Below are 20969 nucleotides of genomic sequence, written 5' to 3'. Positions count from 1 at the left end.
CATCACCTTTTATCCTTCCATCATAAGGAGACTCTTCTCCTGCCTTCTCTCTTAAGATCTTCACTCTTAAGAACTTCCTCTCCATCCTCCAGCTGTAATGGAGGCTCTCTCTGGGAAAATAGATCTCCAGATTGTGACCATACCAAGATGAATTCTTCTGCAAACAAGTATAATAAAATTTCAAAATCTTAGCAGTAGAGTTTGACAAAACAAAATAGTAAAACAAAATATCTTTAAGTTACAGCTTTACTCAATTAAGTCTTGTCTCAAGAGGTAGTTGATTGCTAGAGTAGAGGAAAACTCACATATCCTTAAGTAGATTTTATATACTACCAGTGGCTCTCCATCACTGCTCTACATTCATGAGTATCCAACTTCCTTGTACTATCTAAATAACCTCTATGGATCGGACCAAAGATCCTCCGTAGGGAACTCGACTACTGTATAGTTTGCTAATATATACCAAACAGAAGTATTTTAGCCTCTGCATCTAAAATGTAATTGCAGGAGTAAAAGCTCTTTAGATCGTGAACATGTCAGTGGCTAGCTGTCATGCCTAAATAGATGTAATACCAACTATATCACTCTCTACCAATATATCCTTAGTCTTCTACAAGCATCGGCAGACCTTAAATATCTATCCGGTTCTGTTCTACTCTGTATCATTCCAGATAATGGCCATATAGCTCCCCTGATAGACCTCTTTAGAGGTTGACCATTAATAAGTATTACCCACAGTCAACTCTCCTAATGATAGGTCTCATTGTAACCTCAGATTAAGATCTCAGTCATTAATGATTCTCTAATACTATTATTACACTTTCAGGACAACAGACTTCAGTTATCTCACCTATAGGACTCTAGTAACCTGTTAGGAATACCGGGATCTGATACTTAGAGACTACCCTAAGTAGAGTAATTCCACTCGGAATTGGAATCTGGTCTACAATATACTCCTCTGGCCCCCTAACTAGGCCCGTATATTATCATATGTACTTATCTTAATTTTATCCAGTAACTAAGAATACAGAGTTTAAGGGGTAAGAATAACACTATACACGTCACTGCTGTCTGTCTGAATGGATCGTGTTTGCAAGATATATAAGAAGGGACCTTTGACTAAGTCTAGGGAGTGGAACAGAGTAGGTCTGTTAACTACTCAGAGAGTTACTAGGCTTCAAAGTTGTAACAACTTTGGCAAGAGCAGTAAGGGCCCATTTTTTACAAGAAGAAGAAATTGTATTGAATGTTAAAGGATGTTTACAAGAAGATATGACATTTGCACACATTCTATGAGAACTAGAAGAGTCTGGAACTCAAAGAAATACTACACCAAAAACCAATTGGCTTCACAGAGTGTTACAACTAGGTATAGGAATGCATTGTAGTTGCCAGGAGAAATCTCAACAATAGAACAACAACTAAAACCCAGTTACTCAAAACAACTGAGAGTTGTTGACCGAGGGATTATCTGGCAATCCAGTAGGATGGGCTTCTTCGACTTAGTTGAAAGTTATCTGGAAGATATCTAAATGTTAGATCTAGAGTTATGGAGATTCAAGGTCAGGTGACTTGGCAAGGTTGAAATTGGGACTACCTCTATAGATACAATATACAGATGAAACTAATCAATGTACTGATAAGAGAGACAATTGGGGCTAACTTCATTCAACTTGAGAACTAGGCTATAAGTCTAATAACTCTGAAGATCAGACAATTACTATTGGGAATGATATAGTTCCTTGTTTGCAATACAGTAATTACCAACGAGGGTGTAGTGGTTTTCAGAGTCTCCTGATCTTCATACCTTGGAAGAACTTCTGACGTTGTGAGTTATAACCAGAGAGGTACATAGTTTGTATAATAGATTAATATAGTCTGCGAACACACAGACACAAAATATATATGTTGAAGTCCCTCCTCAGCTTTTAGGCATCATCAAGCAATCGAGAAGAGAACTTATCAATACAGTACTATTTTTATGATTCTACTTTACCTATTTCACTTCACTCTTAGTCATTATAAACAAAATGAGTATATTTCGAGCCTTGCTAAACAATCTCTATCTACAGGAACCAATCTTAGTTGGCCTAAATAATATCGAGTCTATACAGGTTGTCTCCGCCTAACAGTATATTGTTAGATCTCTTTTTTACTAAGAGTCTCTACATATCTACCAACCCCCTCCTACCGCACGACATGGCTAGGATACTAGGTATCCTGCTACAGATTCCACATAAATTAAAACATCTGAAAAAATGAGCTTCATAGCTCACATACGAGAAAAAGAAAAAGCTTGCAAACCAGTAAAAGAGATAATACAATCTCCTAGCCAAATAATTCAGCAGGAACCATGAGATACCTTAGGAGATGATCACTCTACCAGTTTGAATCATTTGTACTCTTTCCTTTGACTTTTCCAGCAACTATTAGGGAGACCAGTAGGCAAAGCTCTCAGTATTCCACTATCTTCAATAACCTACTCTTGTATTTTAAGATCCTCTATACTACATCCCAATACCTTTGCAGCAGACCTCATAAGGCTTGCTACTTGGATAAGACTAGTTATTGGCTAAATATAGTAACATATTTCAACCAGCATTGATATAGTCAATATTGCCTTTAATACCAGATCAGCCAGCTCACAGGCTAATGCAGGAAGACTGATTAAAGTCCAGTAACGATTGCTGAAAGGACATGCTATATACGACAGTAATATCGCTATTATGTTACAACAGTATACTGTGATGGAAGCAAATGTCTGACAAATTTAAGAATGAATTAATAAAGAAATAGCAGCAAAATTGGCAACACAAGATGCATGACAAGAGTATCATGAGGGGGTAACCACTCAACTGCAATGAGAAGCTCTCGAACAAGACCTTACTCGAGAATGAGCGTTCTAGGAGCTCAGAGAACAACTGACTCAACAGAATACAGTATTACAAACCTTGATATCAAACCTGGCTACTCAGCAATAATGTGAGGAGGAAAGCTACCGCTGCTTTACCTGTACCATTCAGAGGGATCAAATCCAGATATCAGTTACCTTAGTCCTAGCACTTAAGCCAAGTAAAACACTAGACGGCACATACCCAAGGGGCCAGCATGCTATGTTGGAGTTAGTTCCAGAAGAGTGGGAAGATGTAGCAGAAAGGGATGAACCACAGGAGACCTATTAAAGTAAGGAAAAACTAAGAGAAGAAGAAACCCCAACTCCAATAATACTGGGTTGTGACACAGATGATGGAAGTGACAATGGGGATGACAAAGGAAACAGAGTAAAGTATAGAAAAGGGTAATCCAGATATACAAGAGAGTTAACCCCAGAGCAATATGGAGTAGCTGATGTATTTGCAGAAGCTTTGGGCTAAACTGTTAAGCAACTAGCAGACCCATCCCCATTTTTTAGAAGTAAAGTCAATTCAATACGTCCATTATTGGTTAATATAATATGTAGATTACTTTGAACAAAATCCCTGGATTTGGAATGATGACCAAGAACGTATCACCTATGCCCAAGAGAAACTAAAAGGGAATCAGGTTAGTGCGATAGCAATATAGTGGAGAGGTGTAATGGCTGGCCTGTGAGGAGAAGAACAAGACACGGAACTGTGCTTATAGACTTTATTTAAATACAAATTCATCAGTCAGCAAGCCACTTTTAAGGAAAGACGTTAAGCTATACAAGACATTAAATCAGGCGAGTATAAAGGTGATATTCAGACTATTATAGAGAAATTGCATAACCTGAATCTCTATACTCGACTAACAGGATCAGTCTGGAGTATAACAGTAGACAGAAAGTTGCGTGCCAAAATTAGATAGTGACTTTCCCTGAACAAATACGATACTAATACAGAATGGGAAATGGCAGTCCAGGGAGCAGGAAGGAATGAGGAGGAACAACAGAAGTAGGACCACCTAGTGCAGGAAAAACTAAAACCAATGAAATCATTCCCAGACAAAAAACCTGTGAAAAAAAATCACCTAAGAGGAAAAAGGGAGAAACCCTTTAACAAGAGAAGTGGTCTCTCTAAAAAAATAAAAAAACTGGAACTGGAACTCAGGAACTCAGCAAAGAGAATGACTGGGATAACAAAGTAGACATATAAAAACTTTAAAAAGGCCTATGAAGCGATTCCCCTCCCAAAAAATTGACAAAAGAAAGTAGAAAGGCAATTGTACTTTTTGTGGAAAGGGAAAACATAAGTACAAAACCTGTTGGAGACAAATTCAGGTATATAGGATAAGGATAGAAAACCATCCAGTCAAGACACTAAGGCGCAGACTGGTGGCAGTAGTTCATCACTCCAGAAAGATTTCTACTGTCCAAGTTCCAAGAAGCAATAAGCTTTAGAAGTAAGACAAAGATAAGGAAATAACTTAGCTTATTTCATTAGTATAATGAGACTCCATGGAGTACAGTTACAGTTAACCAAACCTATACCCATACCGGTATCAAGAAACTACCATGGTTGGAATGGTGGTAGACTAGAGTCTACTGGCTAAAGGTACTGTTGGTTAGGTACCTCGGTTGGGCAAACTATACTATACTAAGAAGTATACGAGTACTAGTAAGGAGGGTTAGTTACCCTACTCGGTAGGGTAACCTAATTAGTCAATTTGGGAGTTACCCTACTCTGTAGGGTAACTCAGCGTGCTGTTACCATACCTTTAGACAAAAGTTACCCTGCCTTGGACTATGGATTACCTTGTTATGAAGCGAGGTTATCCTACCTTGAAAGTAACTTGTTACACAGAACTTCGGGGGCAGTTACTAGATTTTTTGTCATGCGAAACTATATAGGATGTTCGAATCTCAGGTTGTGCAAATTACTGAAGCACAACCGGTTGAGCTCTGAACAAGCTGTAACTTAGAGGTGTAGTGGCTAACACCCCCTTCCGGCCCCGCTATAAGTCCCTGGTATCATGGGCTACTGCCCAGAGAGTTGCTGTAAGCCTAGTTAATATCTTTAGGTGGAGATGCTCCTGTAATACCGTATACGTTCCCGCTGTCCGTCCGACCGGAAGCTGTTCACAGAATATATGAGGGGGTAGAGGTGAACCTGGAGAATGGTCTCCAGGTGGCTTCGTATAAAATGGACCAGAACTGACAGAGTAATACTACTTTGAGGTCTAAGGTAGTATGTGAGATTACCGAAGGCTAGTAGACGAGGTAACCGAAGTCTGTTGCCCCAAAAGTGTAATAGTATTGGAGAATCGTTAGGGACTCTGAGACACTAGTCTAAGGTCACGATAAGACCTGTTTCTAGGAGTGTAACCGGTACGGGTACTTGGTTATTGGTTTTATTTTGTTTTAAGTATCGTTTGATACTTGGTTTTGTTTTATGTTATATTTTAAGTATCGCTTTAATACTTGGTTTGTTTTAAGTATCGTTTGATACTTGGTTTTGTTTTATGTTTTAAGTATCGCTTAGATACTTGGTTTGTTTTAAGTATCGTTTGATACTTGGTTTTGTTTTATGTTTTGTTTTAAGTATCGCTTTGATATTTAAGGAGTTTTACCAAAGTGTATCAATTGATACCTTTGATTAGTTTTATTCATGCTAGACATGAACAGATTTGTGTATTTAAAAGACCGCCTGTTTCTACGATAGAAAAGGCAGACTTTGACAGACAGTATTCCAATATACTTGGTTGAACAGTTACCTCTTTGTTCCTCAGTACACCCTCGAAGCCTCCTTTAGTTCTCAGCTCTCGCCTCTGCTCCGGAAGAGCAGGCCACCTGCCAACTATCGTATCCTTTACCAATAACGTGATTAGCACCTTGCGAACACGTTACAAGGAGGGTTGACGGTAGGTAGCGCCTATTGGTAGTCAACATCCAAGAGGGTCTATTAGGGGAGCTACATGGCCATCATCCAGAATAATATGGAATAGAGTAGAACCGGATAGATGTTCAGGGGCTGCAGATGCTTGTAGAAGACTAAGTGTATATGGGTAGAGAGTTCTATAATTGGTATCGAATCTACTCGGGCATGACAGCTCACCACTGACATGTCCACGATATGAAGAGTTTTTACTCCTGCGGTTGCATTGTAGATACAGCAGCTAAAATACTTCTATTAGGTGGATGTTAGAAAACTACAAGAGTAGTCTAGTTTGCTATGGGGGATCTTTGGTCCAACCCATGGAGGTTAGCTAGGTAGCCCAAGGGAGTTCGGTGCTCGTGAATACAGAGTAGTAATGGAGAGCAACTGGCAGTATATGAAATCTACTTAAGTATATGTGAGTTCTCCTCTACTCTTGCAATCAACTACCTCTCAAGATTAGGACTTAATTGAGTAAAAGCGGTGACTTAACGATAGTAAGTTTTACCGTTTTGTTTCTTCAAACTCTACTGTTGAGACTTTTGGCATTTATTATATTTGTTCACTTTGTTGAAGAATTCATTTCAGTGCGGTCACAACCTTGGGATCCATCTTCCCAGAGGGAGCCCCCATTATAATTGGTACTAATACAATGGTGTTTAAGTAGTCTAGAAGAAACAGACTCTCTAGGAGTCAAAACCAATGGCAAAAGTGAATGTTGCAGTGAAGATATCAATCTTGCAATCATGATCTAAGTAGTAGTACACATGTCCTTCTTGCTGCAAAGTTAAGAGGATCAATAAAGAGCAATATATGTATTGCTGGCACCTCTATGCTTTCCAAGAGAGTATTGCAAGCATATACCTAGTGACCTGATCCATGTTCGTTGTGGTAGTTAGGCATGTAACCTGGAAACTAAAAGATCTCTGATAAGGTTCAAAACCTAGACAGGAAACAGACAGCACCAAGGGTACCAAATAGGGAGCCAAAGTAGAACTAAGATAAAGGATGTAAAAGGATAAGCAAAGCACATCTTTGATTTATCAGAGGAATAGTTACAAGAGCTCTAGACTTTACTTTTAGTTAATACTTTTTAGGTACTATACTGGTATCAAACGCAACCTAATAAATTGAGGACACTGTCTACAGTTAAGTAAGGGTAGATAATAAGCCAGGAAAGGTTATCAAATAGACAGCTGACCAGCTCTATGTACTCGGCTTTTGTTTCTATGATATCTAGATAATAGTCAAGACACCCTAGATTGGTTCCTCAGGTTGTGAAAGTAGAAGGTATGGGTACACCTTCGCAGGAGATAAAGGCCACTAGTAGTAGACTGCCTAATATACTAAGGAAACAAGTTTGTCTGAGGAGACCTGAGTGGTCAAAACTGCGCAGGTGTGGTAACAGATATTTCTGTTGTTAACAAATGACAGATATGTTGAAAGGACAGAACAATGATTTGACACCTTACTTGAAAAAATGATTGTTTAGCACACAAAAGCCTACAGAATATAATTGTCCTGAGGGATATGCTTATATCCACATCATAAACCCCAAATGTCAACACTACAAAATACAAGTATTTTTAGATTCAAGATTCAACGTATTCCTGATCAACAAAGACCTTATAGGAGAATTAAAAATTCTGTTCACAGAGAGACCAAATCTGGTCAGCATTCAAGGCTTTGATAGAGTATCGTCTTCATCAGTAGGAAACTTTTACACATGTCTCATTTGGCTTGATATTGGACAAAACAAACTCATGTTCAAAGTTTCATGTGAAATCGCAGCAGCAGGTGACTATAGAATGATAATCCTTTTCAGGTAGTGACATTCAGAACATTCTCTATCCAATATTGAATAATATACAAAGTGGGAATTCAAAGATTCCAAATACAAGACTTGCATGAAAGAAGAAAATGAAAGAATCACTAATAATATATTCAAATACAATGAGACAGTTGCCTGAGATGAAAATGCGATTCAAATAGGCAAATCAGAATAATAGAAGATCCTCATATTAGAAATACCAGGATCCGATACCTAGGAGTCATCCTAAGTATAGTAACCTCACCTGGAATCAAAATCCCTGGTCTCCAACACACTCCTCAAGCCCCCTTATGGGGCTCACATGTCATCATACATATCAATCTCAGTTGCGTCCTGTAACTATAATACTACAAAATTGAAGGTCTCAGAATAATACCTTATACATCACCACTGTCAGACTGACTGTATCCTGTTCACAAGATATAGGAGAGGGAACTTTCGGCTAGGTCTGAGAAGTGGAATGGAGTAAAGCTGTCAACTACTCAGAACATTACTAGGCTTCAAAGATGTGACATCTTTGGCATGGGCTGTAGGTAACAGGACATTTTCGTATAAAGAAATATTATCAAATGGTAAAGGATCACAGCAAGAGACCAATACATTCACATCTACCCTACAATATCCAGAAGAGTTTAGAACTCTGAGAGACACTACCATAGAAGCCATTGGACTTCAGGGAGTGTTGCAACTAGGTTTCAGAATGGGTTGTAGTTACAAGAACAACTTCCAATACTACAACAGTAATTGAAATCCTGTTACTCAGAGTAACCAAGAGTTGCCAACTGAGGAAATATTTATCAATCCGGTAGAATAGCTTTCTGTGAAATCAGTTGGAAGTCCTTTGGAAGATATCTCTCAGTTGGGTAAGGAGTCATGAAGGTTTAAAGTCAGGTAACCTGAAAAGGTTGTGATTACAACTACCTTCACAGATGTAACCTGTAGATGAAACTGATCATTTCATTAATGATGGAGACAATTGGAGCCAACTCAGTTCAACTTGAGAACTAGGCTACATGTCTAAAGACTCTAATAATTGGATAACTACTATTGTGAACAGTGTAGTTTAGGGTTAGTTATATCGTAATTGCCAAAGAAAGTGTAGTGATTTTCAGGATCTCCTGGTGTTCACACCTTTCAAGAATACCCGACCTTGTGAGTTATTATCAGAGAGATATGTAGTGGCATAATAAATAGATGTAGTCTGTGAACACCCAGACACAGAATATAAATATCAAAGTATCTTCCATGCTTTATACATCATCAAGCAACAGAGAAGAAATCTTAATAATATAATATTGTTTTATGATTCTATCTTACTTTACTGAATTTACTTTACTCTTAGTAGTCATAAATGAAACAAGTGAATTCAAGCCTTCCTAGACAATGTCTGTCTACAGAAATGAATTTTGGTTGGCCTAGACAACCCTAAAATCTATCAGGTTGTCTCTGCCTAATACCTAAGCAGTTCAACTTCAATTCTCTCCCAAGACACTACAGGAAATTCAAAATGCTATTTCTTCTCTAAACATTGGCAAAATTAGCCCTGAGGAGAACCTTTAACCATGATATTAAATTAGTCGATGGAGTGAAACCCTCATGGGGACCCATTTATCCTCTGTCCAATGAACAACTTTAGTTTCTACGAGAATCCCTTGATAACATGTTATAACAAGGGCATATCACATGAACTCAATTACCTTTTAGTACCCTAACCCTCTTGATAACAAAGGCAGATGGTAGACTCCGACTCGTAGTGGACTACTCAAATCTAATAACTATCTTGAACAAGTACCCACTACCATTAATATTGGAGTTGTGTGATCCTGTTGCAGGAGCAAGCATCTTTTCCAAAATCTATTTAAATAATGGTTATAACCTCATCCAAATCAAAGAAGAGGACAAGTAGAAAACAACTTTTTGATCCCGATTTGGACATTACGAATACAATATTACACCCTTCGGATTAGCTAATACTTCAGATATATTTCAGGATATGACAATTGAGGTCCTTTGACAATTTCTATATCAAGGAGTAGTGCGCTATTTGGACAACATTCTCATCTATTGTAAAAATGAGAAAGAACATATCGAGCTCAACTGGATGTGCAAATGTGATCCACACAACCTGAGATTTGAATACCCCATGTCGTTTCACATGATAAGCAATCTGGTAACTTTTCTTGGAGTCCTGCATAACAAGTTACTTCCAAAGTAGGGTAACTTGACTTCATAGCAGGGTAACCTGAGGTAAAATGCTGGGTAACTCTGGTCTAAAGGTAGAGTAACAGCACTTTTGGTTACCCTATAGAGTAGGGTAACTCTATCTGAACTTATGGTCAGACAAACAATTCAGTGTAACTTCTAAATTGACTACTTGGATTACCCTACCCTGTAAGGTAACTGTAACCGGTATGGGTACTCGGTTATTGGTTTTGTTTTAAGTATTATTTGATACTTGGTTTTGTTTTATGTTTTGTTTTAAGTATTGCCTTGATACTTGGTTTGTTTTAAGTATCGTTTGATACTTGGTTTTGTTTGATGTTTTGTTTTAAGTATCGCTTTGATACTTGGTTTGTTTTAAGTATCGTTTAATACTTGGTTTTGTTTTATGTTTTGTTTTAAGTATCACTTTGATACTTAAGGAGTTTTACCAAGGTGCATCGATTGATACCTTTGATTAGTTTTGTTCATGCTAGACATGAACAGATTTGTGTATTTAAAGACCGCCTGTTTCTATGATAGAAAAGGCAGACTTCGACAGACAGTATTTCAATATACTTGATTGAACAGTTACTTCTTTGTTCCTCAGTACACCCTCAAAGACTCCTTCAGTTCTCAGCTCTCGCCTCCTCTCCAGAAGAGCAGGCCACCTGCCAACTATCATATCCTTTACCGATAATGTGATTAGCAACTTGCGAACACATTACAGTAACTACTGCTCCTTATTAGTACCTAAGTACTTCTAGTATGACATATCATGTCCAACTAAAATACCTAACCAACAGTACCTCTACTCAGCAGACTCTAGTCTCCAACCATTCCTACCTCAGTAGTCTCTTGATACTAGTATGGAGTTGGTTTCGTTAACTGTAATTGTACTCCATGGAGTCTCATTACACTTATTCATAAATTCTTTTAGTAACAGAAATAGTTGTTTTAGCAACCGCAGACTCAATACAGGTTTCCTCAATTAACTATCTTTTAATCTACTCTATTATTTGTCCTCTGATCTAAGAGTTTTCTAATTTTTTACTTATTATTATTATCTGATTCTAATGAATTTGCTCTTCTATTTTATTCCTCTTTCTTGTATTTGTAATTCTGTCAACTATTAAAGAAATTTAGTGCAATATAATAGTTACTAAGACCCAGTGATCACATTATGGCTTTCTATAGTACTTTCTCATACTAATTATTTCTTTCATTAATTTCTATTTATTTTATCTACCTTTTTGTTCTTCTTATTTTTTTCTATTCCTTATTCTTCTTTTTCTTAGTTTATTTAAACATGTATAAGGTCCAGTTTTTTGTCCAGTTCTAGTAATACTGGTTGCCTTATTCCTGTATTCTTTTTATGGCACAAATCACTGTCTTGGCAATATGAGGCTCCTGGCAGTTTTTATCAACCATCTACCAGTCTGTTTCCACAACTACTATACAATAAAAAAGTATTTTTCTATTTCTCCTGCCTATTTTTTATTTCATGCCTCTAATTTTATAGTACTATTTTTATCTGTATTTCTTTCTTTCAGGTTTTGTCATTAGTGAAGAAAATTTGTTATAGTGTGGTGGTTGCCAAGATCAACTGATCAGATTTGATCGTGACGTTTTTGAGATTAGAGCCGGACATTTTTCCTGATTAGATCGAACGACACTTTAGCATCGCACTTGAGTAAGAGGTGATGATATGGCACTACAAGGGCAAATGAACGAGTGAGTGAGCGAGCAACTGAGCTGACATGACATGACAAGTCAATCGGTCACCGGTAGTTTATGAATTAGGAAGTTGAAAGAGGTAGGAATTCGTGACCCTCACTACCCCTCTCCCCGTTTAAAGAGCATTGCCGTTCTGATACACGGCACTTTGAAAGAACAGGTTTGCCATCCTGACTGACTGTCTGACCGCTCCAGCAATCGGACACAGGTACAGTACGACCAAGGATTAGCCGAAGGGCGAAAAAAGAAAGATGTTCCCGCCCATCTCGTTTTGGACCTACCGACCTGTTGTTAGACGCTGTTGTAGCTATCGAGGATCCCTTGCCCTACTTACCATGCGCTCTTGGAAGGAAGGGAGGGAGTGAGGGGGTGGGGAGAAAGGGAAGATGGGGGTAAAAGTGAGACGAGAACCAGAGTACTCGAGTACCGGTATAGTATCAGATGTGAGTACGAGTACTCGTGGCGAGATTATGTTGTGGGACAGTGAGATGCAACCAGCCACACCATCGCGAAAATCCCAAAATCTCACCTCCATCCACTCCAAACTGTGTCTGGGTCGCGGCCAAAGTGACGGCTCCTAGCACCAGATCTCGTGCTCCCAAGCAAAGCGAGGGCCATAAAAACACAGAGCTTTGTTCTGTGTTGTGGTTGTGATTGTCGCAATAATTGAACATTGCTGGTTGCATCCCGGGCTCACAACTTGTCTAATCCTGTGAACAAAATACATCGGGAACAAGGGAAGAAAAAAATGGGAGAAAAATCAAGTGCGGTACGATGTGCAGTACCGGTACCGGTATTCGAACAAATTATCGATTTTTGCACAGTAAATCACTCACCTCGTTTACCCTGACCCATCCATCCCTGCTAGAAGTCCTTTGGGGCAAGAAGTAGATGACAGCACAAGACAAGGCAGACAGACAGACAGACAGAAACAGATCGATCTCGATAAGAATCGCCGAATCCGGAGTGCCAAGAGGGGCGTGCCCTAGCCCTATGGAACTACGGCAGGGTATCTTGGGTACAGTACCCGTGCTCCTACGATACGGTACCGGTACTTGTATCATGCCCAACCTCACACCCTGGTTCAGGAGCGGTGACACAAAATGCCATAGCCCTGTAGACGAAACGAAACAAGGCGACTCCGGATCCGCAAGAGGGTGGGGGTGTTGGTATGATACCGGTAGGGTACTTCGGTTGGTAAGTTGCTCGTGCGTTCAGCGTGACCGTGGCGGTAGCGGCTGTACGAGTACCGTACTTGTGCTAGTACTCGAGTAGTGGGGATGTGTGCGGCGGGGTGAAAGTTATTCTACGTGATGTATGTGATGCGATCTGGTGCGATTACGTTTGGAGTATCGTACCTTGATCGCCGGAACGCGCAGAAAGGGGGGCGCTGGCGATGGCGAGCGGAGAAGTGGGTATGGATGGATAAGTTGGGGTTTTCTTTCTTTCTTGGAAATCGGATTTCGGAATTGAAATGAGAGGGGGAGGTGGATGGGGAACGTCGTGGAGAACTGGTATCAGGCTGCAGAGTATCGTAAAACACGACGTGGGAGGAGAGGAAAGAATGGTAGAGAATGGTAGAGAATGGGTTAGGTAAATTAATAGACCGGAGGGAAGGGACTGAGGGAGTGAGGAGTAGGAGGAGGAGGAGGAGGAGGAGGAGGAGGAGGAGGAGGGAGAGGGGGCCGGGTGGGTTCTAGGTCGAATATTATGTTTCTTGTAACTCGACCATTTATTTATATTTTCTCTTCTAGCATATTTAATATGGGTTGTCCCGGCAGCAGTATTGTACAGTACTCGTATTGTACTCGTACAGCACTGTTCCTCCTACGCATTCTCTTGCACGGTAAAGCAGTCTTTGTGATGTGATACCAGATTCCGAGATAACTTATAATACTATTGTACGTACAGGGCGATACGATGCGAGTGGCCATGAGGCTCTGGATCCTCCACTATAGCGTCCTACATACCTATACAGTAACAACTACCGATACTCCTAGCGATCAATAAGGGCGATCAATAAGGGTTATGATCGCTGTATGGTCCCGGGTCAACACTCCTTGCTTAGTAGATAGAGACGGGGGAAGAAGGATGGTATCATACACATAGCATGATGGCGAGGTTGGGAGAGGGTTGGTTGGAGTAATTTTTTGTGCGGGGCAGAGTAGGAATGTATATACTCGAGTACGAGTGCTCTTGCTTGTGAATTTACTCTAACTTTACCCATTTCCTGACTTGTTCTTCACTTGCATTGAGGAGGGGGTACAGTAAGAACTATCATACTAAGAAGGGGGACAGGGGGGAAGGGAAGAAGAGTACTGGTATCACACAGTCAGGGTCTTTTTGAAAGGATCTACCGTGCTGGATAGGAAAACCGTGGATAGTGAGCTGGTACCGTACGACCGTATGCCGTGTGTAGTTGTTTAATGTGAGTAAAGATTAGGTTTTTGTGGGCAGTCTAATAACTCGTATCATAGGTAGTCCCTGTGTATGATCACAGTATTGGTGCATGAGTAAATCGTGTGGGGGATCCCTCTGGGATGCTCATACAGGGGATGCAGTGACTTTATTGTTTTCTTTTATCTCCTTCACGAGTAGATTCTATACTTGTATCAGTCTAAGTTGCAAGGAGATTTACTCGAGTACTGTACGAGTACAGTAGCGTCAATGGTTACGGGTATGATGGGCGGTGATGATGCTTATGGGACGGGGTCAACTTTTTCAATTATTATCCTTCTTAACTCCATATGGTTTGGGTCGGGGTCACGTCGCTTGCTCGTATTTTCTAGACTGAGTCTTTGGGTGGTGGTGCTGCTAGGGTGACTTCTGGCTTGGTTAGGTTTTGGGTGGTTGATAATGGTGATCTGTTCGTCAATCCGTGCCAATGTCAATATCAATATTCTCGTGTTCCTGGGCAGTGGGGGCAGATGGTGATCGTCGCGGTAGGTGTTGTTGCATTGCTGGTCAGGGTAGATGTGAGTCTGGGTCAAAAGTTGTGAATCTTAACTTAGTTTCGTGGTGTGGAACTTGTTGTTTGTGAAGTGGTGTGCTACCCGTAGACGATGCCTCGATTCCCCCGCCCCCGGCGCCCCCGCAAAATGGCTCCCACTCTCTCACTCTCTCCTCACATTCACTCACACTCACAGCTTTCCCCTTGGGCATTCACCAGTGTCCCTTTCGACCTCCCATCTCCCCTCCCCCTCCCCCCTCCCCCTTCTCTCTCTCCCTTCATTCATCCATCAATCATCAAGCAAAACCCTTTCACGGTACACTTTTTCCAGCTTAGACGATAAAGAGTCTTTTCTCTCTCTCTCTTTTACTTCTTTTTTTAAAAAAGGGGGGGGCGCGGTGTATCGAAAAAGAAGATAGACGAAGACGAGTAAAGTGGTGTCTGAGATTTTGCTGTGTGGAAGTCGCTGGAAGTGGAAAGGCTGTCTGTCTACTCGTAACGGTGGTCTGGTCTCGTTCTAGTTTCTTGAGGCGTGGTGGGTGGTGTGTGCGTGCTCCTGATTGCCCTGCTGGACCTCTCTACCCAACTCCTCCTCTCGAACGAATACTCCGATCCTCCTCTCTCGGCCTCTTTAATTTCTGCCATAACTCTGCCTCCCTCTTCTGGTTTACCTCTTCCTACGCTTTTTCGCATTTTCTTTCCACTCCAGCCCCCCCCCTTCCCCTTCCTCCTCCTCCTTCCCCCTCCCTTGCCGAACTCCCTTCCCCCTCCCCTTTGCACAAACCCGACATGCTGAACTCATCCAAGACATGTAACAATGACATGCTGTTTACGCCGTGGCCGTTCGACCCGCACTCAGGGCCCGCCCCGCACGATCTCCCCGGTGACGACAACCAAGGGCTTGGGGACCTGCTGAGCGCGAGCGGAGTTCCTAACCTTAAGTCGGAACAATATCCTGCCTTCATGAACAGCATCTTCGCACCAGATCTATACTTCTCTTCCATCGACTTTGCCTTCCCGGGTGATTTGACCGCAGGACAAGCGAACTATATAGATGAGCGACATTTCCCTTGCGAATACGACGGTTTCGCCAACATGGACCCATCAAATCTTGCCAGGCTCGAAGATTGTATCACGAATGTCGAGAACAACATTGATATTTACCAGGAGTTGTTACGGTTGGATACTACCCTTCCTATCTTCGATCAATCTGCTCCTTGGGACCAACCGGGAGCGTGGCAGCCTACTTCCGCCACTTCCTCTTGCTCCTCATCCAGTACCTTAGATGCCTCGGCTGGATTTCACACTCCAAGCTCATCCCCTGCTGGTGACCATGAGGAATCACCCGATTATCAACAGAACCAGAGGAAAAATGTATTATATCCCCCCTTGTCCTTATGTTGTATTGTTGCTTCTATCTACCTATTCACATACCCCCCCTCTTTTTCTTCCCTTCGTCTTCCCTAATCCTATCCCTCCCACGCTCTCAATCAAGTCATTTCGACCAAAACACTCTGAAGAAATCAAACGAAAACCATGAAATCGTGTCCCTAACAATTGTCTTTTTTCCGATTGAAATAGAGCTCCTCAGAGAGTAGTGATGGTGAACCTCGAAACAACAACTCCTGCAAGAAGAAGAGGCAACGAAAGCGATTCACTCCGGAGCGGAAGAAGGAGACGCACATGACTAGAATAACGGGTGCTTGCTTACCGTGTTGGAAAAACAAAAAAAGGGTACTGACCCCTTCAATTCCCGTTATCTTTTGATCCCCTTTAATGAGTTGAACCTCGGAATCAAGAGATGAAGAGAGATGTGAAGGAAGAGAGAGAAAAAAGACTAACGTGCGTGGCTTCAGTGCATAAGAGTGTCAGAAGCTTGCTGCAAGTACTGTGAATCAATCTTCTCCAAGATACCCAACATCCCATGCTTCCGTGCCCGTATGACAGAATCCGAATTATTCCGGCGAGGTAATTTCTTGTCCAATCCCCACCTTAATCTTTGCCTTAACCTCACCTTACCTTAACCTGCATCTCGCCTACCCAACCCTGACCTGCTGCTACCCTGCCTATTACGTCAGTCCTTCATCCGATATATATACATGTATACTAACACAATGCTGTACTATAGGTCCGACCGAAGAGTTTCTATGGACTCGTCGACGATGGTTGAAGGCCTCACCGAATGATAGGACTGTATGGGCTTCGCCGGCGAAGGGATTTACGGTTACTCAAGGGATGGGACTCACGTTGAATCTTATGGCGAAACAGTATAAGCCCCTGCCTGATGATAGAGACAATTATACATGGATCGGTCAGAACGGTGAGATGGCAGCATTGGCTTGTCCGCCCTATGCGATATCCGATATCGACGATGCTCAGAGGACTATCAATCGATATGTGGATGATAATACTGTCAGGTACATTCAGGAACATGTTAGTTCGAACGTGATACTGTGGGAGTCTTTCTCCATGGCATTACGAATGAGTAATGCTAAGGGTGTATGTTGACCCTATCTGTGATTACCCGTCCAAAGCTGACCGAAGATAGTCATCACTGCTTCGCAATGCCCTGAAGTTGTGGGTTGGCAGTCGTATCATCGAAACGCCGTGGTCGATAACTGGAAATGAAACTTTTGGTATGACAACTAATATGGAGGAGGGAAGTCCTTATTATGGCAAGATCCCGGTGACTCCGATAATGGACTTCCAGATCGATAATATTACCATCCATCAACTGCTCATCCCGCTGCGCAAGAAGCTATTGCAGGAATTGCAGCGAAAGGTGCTTAATAACAAGCCGGAGGATTTCTTGGAGATTTACTTGACGATATTCATACTCCTGCACAACATGGAGTTGACAATCGCGCATGATAGGTGGTTCGCCATGCGGTACAGTCTTCAGAATCGTTTCTCAAATTATCACCTAATCGACGCCGTTTTCCAAGGAGCAAACATCCTCTTGGCACATTTCCACCACGTGAGCAAGGGCTACGCACCGTTCTCGATTGACTGGGAATCAGGAGAAACAATTGTCCTAGCTAAGTCCAACGAGGAAGAGATCCGCTACATGAAGGATGTTATCCAAGCGACCAAGCATCAAGGTATCTCATATCCCGTCATATTTTACATTGTACCATATCCATCACATAGGACCCTGGCTCGTTATCCCCCACTCCACTTTTGTCCTGAAGAATAACAACTAACCAGCGCACGAGTGAATAGAAAGTGGATTGAAAATGCTACGCGAAAAAGAAATATACGAGGACAGCATGTATTGGTGTTCCCAACTATTTTTTCCTGGTTGGAAGCCGGTTAATGCGCCGACACCCTAACCGCCGCTCGTTCTTCATGTTGCAAGGAACGACGTGAATGTGCGCCAGAGGCACGGATTTCGGGGCATCGCTACTCGTAGCTCTGTCTGGGGGTGGTCGTGGCGGTTTATGATGTGGTCGTTGTGGATGTGGTGGTGGTGGACTTGATTGATTTCGATTGGGTGCTTATTATGGAGTGGTGTATGGGTGTGTGGGGTGGGTGCGGCTGTGACCAAAGGTGGGAGGGGCTGGATGGATGGATGATGGGCTGGTGCGATTGTGGTTATCAGCGAGGGGTGCTTCTACCTGCATTTTGGTATGGGTGGTTTCGGTACTTGTTAGAAAACGGGTAGATGGAGTTGGTGTATTTTATATTTTCTGGAGCAGCGGGCGGTGCTTTTCTTTTCTTTTCTTCTTTTCTTTTCCGTCTTACTGCTTCTTTTGGTTACTATTCTTATGTCTATTTTTTTCCCTCTTATTCCTGTTTCTCATGCTTGCATTTGTTCGAAACCCTTTCTTTATTATCTTTATTTTTTATTATTGTCTCCCTTCCGTTTTTTCTTCTTTGAATTGGGATTGATTTTGGGGCCGAATGGGGCTTATTCCTTCTGTCGTTTTCCTATTTCGTGCTTACTTTTTCCTCGTTTTCGCTTCTATTTTCCATCTTTATTCGTGCAGCCTTTATTTCGATCACTGCTGGCATGCGTGAAACGGAAGTATTTGGTTTTTACTTGTTTTGATTCTATTTTTTCCCCCTTCCTTTTACTTTCTGATATTCTTTTCTTTTCTTTCTGTTAACTGGAGCGAGGGCGTTCTTTCATCCCCGTTTTCTTTTTTTATCATTATCATCATTATCATCCTCTTTAGTCGCGGAGCAGACGGATTGGCAGAAGGACGGAAGGGCAAAAAGGAAACAAGCAAATTTAAAATTTACTACTTATTTATTCGTCATGGTTAACTTTGTTGGAATCTTCATTCTTGAATTGGTAGGACTAGCCGATGCCAGTTACATGGAATAAGAGGCTTTTTGTCCAGAGTATCTACTGTATCATATTATCTATATATTATAGTAATAAAATAAAATCAATGTACTATGTTAGAAAAATATTTCATCAATAGAAAAAAGAACAAGGAGTTCATCTATTATAAGATTCTTGGTATATAAATATAGATATTTTAAGAGCATGAGAATATACAAAAATTATACTCGTTGTAATAAATATTCTACTTTAAGTTATATCATAAGTAAATTAATATAATGTAGAATACTATAGCTGTAGAGAATATAGAAAGGATTTTTTTTTAAATTATTATCAGGATTATTAATAGCCATATTTAAAGAGTTATCTAATTTTTAAATATGTTAATTCTTATAATTAAAAGAAATATAATATTTGAAAATATATTTAACTTAAGCAATTATTAGAAGTAAAAAGAAAGTATTCAGAAAAATAAAATTAAGTATGATAGTAGTAAGAAAGAACACCTAAAATTGAGTAGTCTGGAAGTCCTTTACTGTTAAAAGTATTTATTCTATTTTTTAATTCTATATAATATGCCATTTAATATTAGAGTAATCTTATTTACTTATAATATATTATTTCTAATGTATATAATTTCAAGTCTAAAAATTTTCTAGTATTATGTTTTTTTAAATAAGATAATTATAGCTGAAATATTATAAAATACTTATAGGTTTTTTAATATAATGAATTATTTTAGTATCAGAATTAAATAACTAAAGTATAGTAGATAAGATATAAGACTTGTAATAGAACTAGAAATACATTAGCAAAAGAAAGTAACCTTGTATCTTGAATATGAGTTTGTAATAAAAGGTATCTGAGATGAATTACAAGTAAATTTAGCATATCCTATTACCTAGTTAGAAAGTTTTATAAAGAGATTAGTATATAATATAAAACAAATAATTTATATTAAATATTTGGTCAATAGATAATTATTTTGTCCACTTTTCAGGATTCAATATGGGATAGTTATTTTATTTAAATTGTGAAAGAGTATAATAGTATCAGTCAGATAATCTTAAGATATACTTTAAAAATCTAGGATATACAGAAAAATATTAATACAAACTTGAATTCAGAATACTAGTAATCATTCATGATATAAATGTTTTAACAAAGTAAATACAGGTCTGTAGATATACTTCTAGAAGTATTAAATAGTAGACAACTCTTATAAAAATCAAGATGAGCTACAGTCTAGAATCTTTAATAAGTAGAAGTTTATCCAAAAAGGCTTACTGATTCTTTTTGTTTATAACTAAGAACTTGTAAGAAATAAAGATTTGGTTTTAAGAATAAAATATTCTTGTCAAGAACTTGATATACTGTTAAGATCTTTTCTTAATTGATAATATCTAAAAGCTAAAGAGGTATCTTAATATTTATATCCTATGTCTAAGTGTTTGTAGACTACTTCCATTTATCATATTACTAAAATACTTTTCCTTATTTATATACTAATATTAAGAGTTCTTAGAAAGTATAAATATCCTGAAACTCTCAAAACTTGTTAGGAGTACTAGGATCCGATACCTAGGAACAACCGTAATTAGAATAACTCCACTCAGAATTGGAATCTCTAGTCGCAAATACCCCCCTTCAGCCTCCTTATAGGACCCACATGTCATCATACATATCGATCTTAGTTGTGTCCTGTGAGTATAATACTACAGAATTGACTGTGTAAGAATAATACTGTATACATTACTACCGTCTATTAGACCAGAACCTATTCATATGATATATAAGTGGGGACCTTTAACTAGGTCTAGGAAGTAGAATGGAGTAATTCTATCAACTATTCAGAGGATTACAAGGCTTCAAACATGGGACATCCTTGGTATAGGCTGTAAGTAATAGGACATTTTCGCACAGTGATATGATATTAAATATTAGTGGATCTCTATAAAAGAGCTAAGACATTCTCATCCACCCTACAATAATTAGAAGAGTTTAAAACTCCTAGGAAGCACTAACGAAGAATCCCATAGACTTCTCGGAGTGTTGCAACTTGGTTAAGGAATGCGTTATGGTTCGGACGTTCTTTACTGCTCTAGGGACCCCCCCCTACATTCGGAC

General features: G+C 39.9%; 1 protein-coding gene; it reads left to right on the top strand.

Moving 5' to 3' along the window:
- Positions 1 to 14851: 14851 nt before the first annotated feature.
- Positions 14852 to 18820, top strand: GSTUM_00000304001 (uncharacterized protein). XM_002835400.2 has 6 exons: positions 14852 to 15925; positions 16133 to 16285; positions 16408 to 16519; positions 16680 to 17050; positions 17100 to 17652; positions 17774 to 18820. Exons 1-6 carry the CDS (start codon positions 15341 to 15343, stop codon positions 17881 to 17883), a joined length of 1884 nt encoding a protein of 627 aa, XP_002835446.1. The 5' UTR covers positions 14852 to 15340; the 3' UTR covers positions 17884 to 18820.
- The last annotated feature ends 2149 nt before the right edge of the window (positions 18821 to 20969 follow it).

Source organism: Tuber melanosporum, assembly GCF_000151645.1.
Source record: "Tuber melanosporum whole genome shotgun sequence assembly, scaffold_107, strain Mel28".
Classification (NCBI taxonomy): Eukaryota; Fungi; Ascomycota; class Pezizomycetes; order Pezizales; family Tuberaceae; genus Tuber; species Tuber melanosporum.
The sequence above is the reverse complement of the archived record's forward strand: the minus strand, read 5'-3'. Positions and strand labels throughout refer to the sequence as shown.